Here is a 6,295-nt window from a genome sequence, read left to right on the forward strand (position 1 = left end):
AACAACAAACCTTGTTTCTCATTCTGTTCTGCATGCAATGAAGCAGCAGCTCTGTGCTGTATTGGCAGGACCAATGCTGGCTAGAAGATCTCTTTGTGGCTTTGTAGCTCAGTGTGTACCTCGAATCAGCAGCCCTTCAGGAGGGCTCTGTGTTCTGAGTCTGCATCTCCTTGGCTGGACACACTAGAAATCTGTACACAAAGAAGTACACTTTATTGTAAGTCAGGAACAAGTGCTCACTCCAAGTTTTTATTGAAATTGAACACAGTATTCAAGCATGGTTCTGGTTGAGAATCTAGATAGCTAATCTCTGTTTTTACAGTATGCCTCAGTTAACCCTTCTGGTGTACATTCCCAGGAACATGGAAGTGAGCAGGCACCTCATCTCTCAGCCGACCACCACCGTGTCATCCCCAACAAACTGGTAAACTGGGACCTCAAGGTTTAAGGGAGCAGGGCCTTTCCTGATTCTGCCAGAGGCGTCATAGTGGGAGCCGTGGCAGGGGCAGTAGTAGCCGCCAAAATCCCCGGAGTTGGCGATGGGGACACAGCCCAGGTGAGTGCACACACCCACCAGGATCACCCACTCGGGCTTCTTCACTCTGTCTAAGTCGTGCTGCGGATCCCTCAGCTGAGACAAATCAACTTCAGCCTCCTGACTAATTTCTGCCTGGGTTCTGTGACGCACAAAAAGGGGCTTCCCTCTCCACTTGAAAGCCACGTTCTTCCCTTCTGGAATGTCAGACAGCTTGATCTCAATCTTTGACAAGGCCAGCACATCAGCAGAGGCACTCAGGCTGGAAATAAACTGCGTGACAACATTCTTGGCAACGTAGGCAGTTGCTACACCTGTGGCTGCAGTCATCAGGTAGGAGAACCCTTTCCTGGAATCACTGCTGCCTTGGGAAGATGCGTTGGCATCTTGCACATCCTCGCGGCGATAGGCAGAGAAGTCGGGGACCGTGACATCGTTGTGGACACAGCGCACGCTGGCAGGGGCTGCACGGAAAAGAACAGCGAATGACACCACTTGCAGGTAAAACACACGGTCATGCATTTGAAATGTTATGTTATTCCAAGGTCTGGGTAGGGTTCCATTAATAGTTTCAATTTTAAGCTGTATGAAAATGGTTTTCAGAGGGAATTTTTGGTATATTAACAGGTGATCTGTGAAAATAGTTTCCCTACTGTTTGAAAAAGAAACCTGATCAGGGTGCAGAAAATCTGTGGGAAGTTCTGGGTTTGTGGGAAAAAAAGTGAAGTGTTTTATAAGTAAATTTCAAGAAAAAACTCCTGTAGGATACTATGACTAGCTCAGAAAAGACAGACCTGTTTTTCATTCAAATGTTTCCTTGTAAAGAGATGCTAAGAAGAAATCTGATGAAGTTTGCACATCTGCAGTGTAACACTTCTGTGCTATTTTTTTTCTGAAGTAACTACGCCTGTAATAGTATTAAGTGTGTGGTTAAGCATTTTTAAAATTAAAAATATCAGGCATCCTCTTTCATATTAAACTCTTGCTCTAGTTAAAAGCCACAGTAAATAATTTTAAACCTTCAGTCCCCAGGCTCACTTTTCAGCAGATTTAGGGATAAAGCTAACAGCTATCCAATTTTAAGTGGGATTCCCCCATCAAACCTGTGTGCTAAAGTAACAGGATATGAAGGATAGCTGAAAGGCCTCCCATGAGTTTCTCTGACAAAAGAAAGCTGCTTCCCCTCCACTGAAAATCTACAAGCCAAAGAAAAGAACATGGCAAGGACAGAACACATAACTTGACAAAGCACAACCTGTTACTTGAAGAGTATTTACTATTTGTATTTTCTTGTAGTTGGCACAAAGTTAGCGGATGTCTCAAAGTACTTAAGCTCTCAGGGCTTTGTATGCCATATAGTGAGAATAATTACATTTATTTACAAGTAACTCAGCATTCGGAGTGTAATTGCTATAGGATTTTAACTGCAAAGAAATTAGGCTGAAAAACAAAATTCTGAGATAGTGCTCCATACTAAGTTATTTCAGTATCAAGACTTAAAGCATTCAGTAACAAGTAATATGACTAGCTTCTAAAAAATTTGCTATACTCAGTGAAAAGCATGTTTGATGTAAACTAAAATGTAGAGCATGGCTAAATGTCAGCGATGTCAGTTACAGATTTGTAGAGCTTTCACCTGAACAAACCCTTTACAGCTGAGGGTGAAGGAAACAGCTGTAATTGGTATAGAACATCTGCACTAGTGCTCTGCATTCCATCAGTGCCAGCTGCCGAGCCGGGCAGCAGCTCTCAGGAACTGCAAGCCCGTGTGGCCACAGCCACAGCCCTCAGGCCAGAGGTCGGGTTCTAAGGAACAACTCGGCGTCACTCCCTGGCTGATGCCTTTCCGACCTGGGGACACCACAGGGTAAAACAAAAGGTGCGTTCTCACTGCACCCGTGTCCGCAGTTAAAAACCTTCCCGAATGACAGCACTGAGCTGCATTTCCTCAGCGGTGAAATACAAACAGCCTGAGCTGTCTGTGTTCCCCGCGGAGCCGTGCAGGAGCCAGGGCTGTGCTCTGGGCTGACCCTGCTCGGGCCGAGCTCAGCCGCTGTGGTCCCTGCAGCCTGCCCCGCTCTGGGAGAGCCATTGAAAACAAGCTGGCATTCAAGTGCCCTTGAACGAGCTCTGGAGCTGTAAATGCGTGCGAATTGCGACGGTGACAACAGAATCAAACATTTAAGAGCCCCGAACGGCCCACCCGCCTGCTCTCCTTCCCGGCTCTGCTCCCCCGGCGGCCGGGCCGGACCCGGTTCTCCCGGCCGGGCCGGGCTGTGCCCAGGAGCGCTGGCAGGGCCCCCGCTGAGCCCGCGGCCGTGGCAGCCCCCGCTGCCCCCGCCCGCCCCGCCGCGCCCCCGGCCCGCACCGTTCAGGCTGGCGCTGGCGACGAGCCCCCCGCGGGCGGCGCGGCCGCTCAGGGCCTCCCGGCAGTGCAGAGGCCGCTTCGGGTCCAGAGCCCCCTTGGGGTCCCGGTGCGCGCCGGCTGGGGCGAGCGGACGGAGCGGGCCGGGCACGGCGTGGGCGGCGGCGGACACGAAGGGCGCGAAGGGCCCGGCGCGGGCGGCCACGGACAGCATGGCGGCGTCCCCCCGGCGACCTTCCCCGCCGGCGCGCGCCCCTTAAACGTCACGGCGCCGCGGGCTCGCGCGGCTGTGACGTCACGCGCCGGCGCGCGGGGGTGACGCAGTCGCGGAGTCGGTGCCGTGGGGGAGCGTGGCGCTCCCGGGCAGCGGCTCCTTTGTCTTGCCTTTTCCCTTTCTCTCTTTTTCTTTCCTTTTTTCCCTTCTTCCCCACCCTCCTTTTCCATTCCCTTTCCCTTTCTTTTGGCCTGCTCGTGTTCTCTGTTGGCGCAGGTGTTGCTGGAGGTGTTCCCGGGTCACCCTCCGGAAGGGCAGGCCTGTGCTGCAGGCCCGGGTCCCTGCGGGGCTCCCCGAGGCAGCTGCAGTCAGAGTGGGACATTTCGGGGAAGGGTTTGGGACACGAGAGCGCTCCTGTGCCTCCCCTGCAGGACACGGATCCTTTTAAACACAGCGGCGGGACCCCAAGACACCTTGGGGGGCTTAGCGTGTTTTTTTCCTTGCTGTTCTCAGGATGTGATTTTGAGCTGTGGAATAACAATACTTGGAAGAGAATTGTGTCGCTTCTAGGATAGTACATGTCCTTTATTATTCTACTTGTGCAGTGCATGATTTTTGCCCCTTTTTCTTTCTTAGCTTACTCATTTCAGTTTTTTTTTTGGTCTTTGGTAGTCCTGGACCAGTTTCAGTTTGTGAAAAAAAAATTACTTTTTTCAGCTTCTCATAGGAAATTGGTTGAGGGATACATTTTACTTATGGTTTGAGGATGCAAAGCATTTGATAACAAGCCAGTTCACTCTAGGGGCTGTTCTGGGGGTGGGGGTTAATTGCAAGGCTAAGGGGACAGTAAATATATCACATAATTTATATCACATAGGTACATTGCTCTGGGCTAAAGGAGACAACTACTCTTCTACTAACGACTGGAGCAAATAAATAAATAAATACCTGTTGAGGTTTTTTTTGGTTTTTTTTGGGGGGGGTTTACTTTAGTTTTTGGTTTTTTTACCCTTAAATCTGTTTTGCTTTATAATTGCGTTCTGATGCTTGACTTGTTACAGCTTTCAAGGGTAAGATGTAGTCTGTTAGTGATGGATACACTGGTGAATGCTCCAGTCAACCCTTTTAACCTTCTTTAGAAGCTTAACCTTTAAGCTTCTGAAAATTTCCCAAAATGCAGGATCAACTTGACACAGAGATACATTTGAAGACGTTTAAGCTGAACCATCCTCTATAAATCTTAACAATTTCCCAGCTACCCAGCCCAGGCCATTCATGCTGTGAAGCTTTAGTGGCTCATACTGGCTGTATGAAGAACTATTATTTTGAAATTCAGCTCTTGCTAATGATATTGCTACTAAATTATTTTATGATTGTACATTAAAGCCCCCCCCCATCTTTGTAGAATGGTAGTTTAAGGACTGGCCTTATTAAGATTTATTTAAGGGGTTGACTTTTTCATTTTCTTTTTAACTGTTAACTGTACTGAAATATGGTAGTTCTAATTAAGTGGGATGGATCCTTCCAGTCTCAGTACTATTGATCTATAATTTATTTCTTTCCCAGCACGTTTGTGACATCTAAGCCTGAGTAGATAATGATTTACCCAACTCAGTTCACTGTACTTTTGGTAACTGTAGTCACTGGTGATGCAGTAATTAAAGGGCACCATAATAACATGCAAAGGTAATTTGTAGAAATTATGGGGGCTATCACTCAGTACATGGGATGGGAATAAACAGTATTCAGGTAGAGAGGGTAGAAAACTGGGAAGGCTGTTTTAACAGCACAAGTTTTATAATCATCACTTAGGAGGAAAAGAGCTACAGAAACAGGATAATCTTCATTACCTAACAGATTATAAAATTATTATCATAGAATGTGCTGGAAGAGACCCATCAGGATCATCAAGTCCAATTCCTGGCCCTGCACAGGACACCCCGAGAGTCCCACTGTGTGCCTGGGGGCATTGTCCAAACACTTCTTGAGCTATGCCAGGCTTGGAGCTGTGCCCAGTGCCCTGGGGAGCCTGTCCCAGTGCCCAACCACCCTCTGGGTTACCCATATTTTCCTGTTCTCCAATCCAAACCTCCCCTGAGCCAGTTCCCAGCCATTTCTCAAGTCCTGTTGTCATTCAGAGAGTGAAAAGATCTGGTCCTGCCCTTCTGCTTCTCCCTGTGAGACCACAACGAGGTCACACGAAAGATCTGATCCCAGCTGAACGAGTGCTAGTAGAGCTAAAGGAGATATTTTGTGGTTCACCATGAAAGTGAGGATTTGGGCTAATACTTACAGGAGGGTTTGTTGGCAGATATGACCTCATCCCAAATGATATATTATTCTGACTTGGGGTGGAGGGGCTGTTCTCAGAGATGTTTGGCAAAATGTGCTTGCTACTTGTGGAGTTTTTTAACAAAATGAGATACTGTGATGGAACAGTAGTTACAGGACAAGGAGAGGTGGGTATGAATTTAAAGAGGGGAAATTTAGGTTAGATACCAGGAAGGAATTCCCTACTGTGAGAGTGGTGAGACACCAAACAGGTTGTCCAGGGAGCAGGTTGGAAGGGGCTTGGAGCAACCTGGTCTAGTGGGAGGTGTCCCTGACCATGGCAGAGGAGGATGGGACAAGATAATCTTTAATGTTCCTTCCAATTCCTTAATATTCATTCTATGATTATTTGGGAAAGAATGGTTGTGAATTTTTTCGACTTAAATCTGAATTCAAACTCCAGTGTGGTTAGAATACAAATAAAACATTAAAATATTGTAGCAAAAAGGAACTACATTCTATTATCAGAGTTCAAAAAAGAATAAGTTTAATTTTAAAATGACTAAGCAAATTCTGGAGTGTAGGTGTTTCTTTGAGAACTGTGGTTCAGCTTGTGTTACTGAGCATCAATACTGAGCATTTTCCAGCCAAACGTGAAAGTAAAATGCCAGCATGGCATTGTGTAAACCATCCAAACAGACCTCTGTGACTGTTTTTGTGCATTCATACAAGCATTAGCCTCATGTAAATTTATATTGCTTAATGTTCCTGTCCTCCTAAAGTTAAAAGTTCCTTTGCATCAAGACAAAAGCTATAAGATGTCAGGGCTGCAGCATTATGAAGTAGATGAAAAGTATTGTAATGCTTTTGTACAGTGCCTTTTTCCATGTAGAATTCATTCTCGTGTTTG

The 6,295-nt window shown here is 46.9% G+C and overlaps 1 protein-coding gene across 1 annotated transcript; it reads right to left on the minus strand.

Moving 5' to 3' along the window:
• Positions 1 to 222: 222 nt before the first annotated feature.
• Positions 223 to 3,144, minus strand: UQCRFS1 (ubiquinol-cytochrome c reductase, Rieske iron-sulfur polypeptide 1). The gene is made up of 2 exons (XM_005526389.2): positions 2,904 to 3,144; positions 223 to 999 (listed from the first exon to the last, which is right to left on the minus strand). Exons 1-2 carry the CDS (start codon positions 3,112 to 3,114, stop codon positions 389 to 391), a joined length of 822 nt encoding a protein of 273 aa, XP_005526446.2. The 5' UTR covers positions 3,115 to 3,144; the 3' UTR covers positions 223 to 388.
• Between the last annotated feature and the right edge of the window lie 3,151 nt (positions 3,145 to 6,295).

The sequence above is a fragment of the Pseudopodoces humilis genome, chromosome 14, assembly GCF_049639895.1.
Source record: "Pseudopodoces humilis isolate 2021_Gansu_Grassland_sample_001 chromosome 14, ASM4963989v1, whole genome shotgun sequence".
Lineage (NCBI taxonomy): Eukaryota > Metazoa > Chordata > Aves > Passeriformes > Paridae > Pseudopodoces > Pseudopodoces humilis.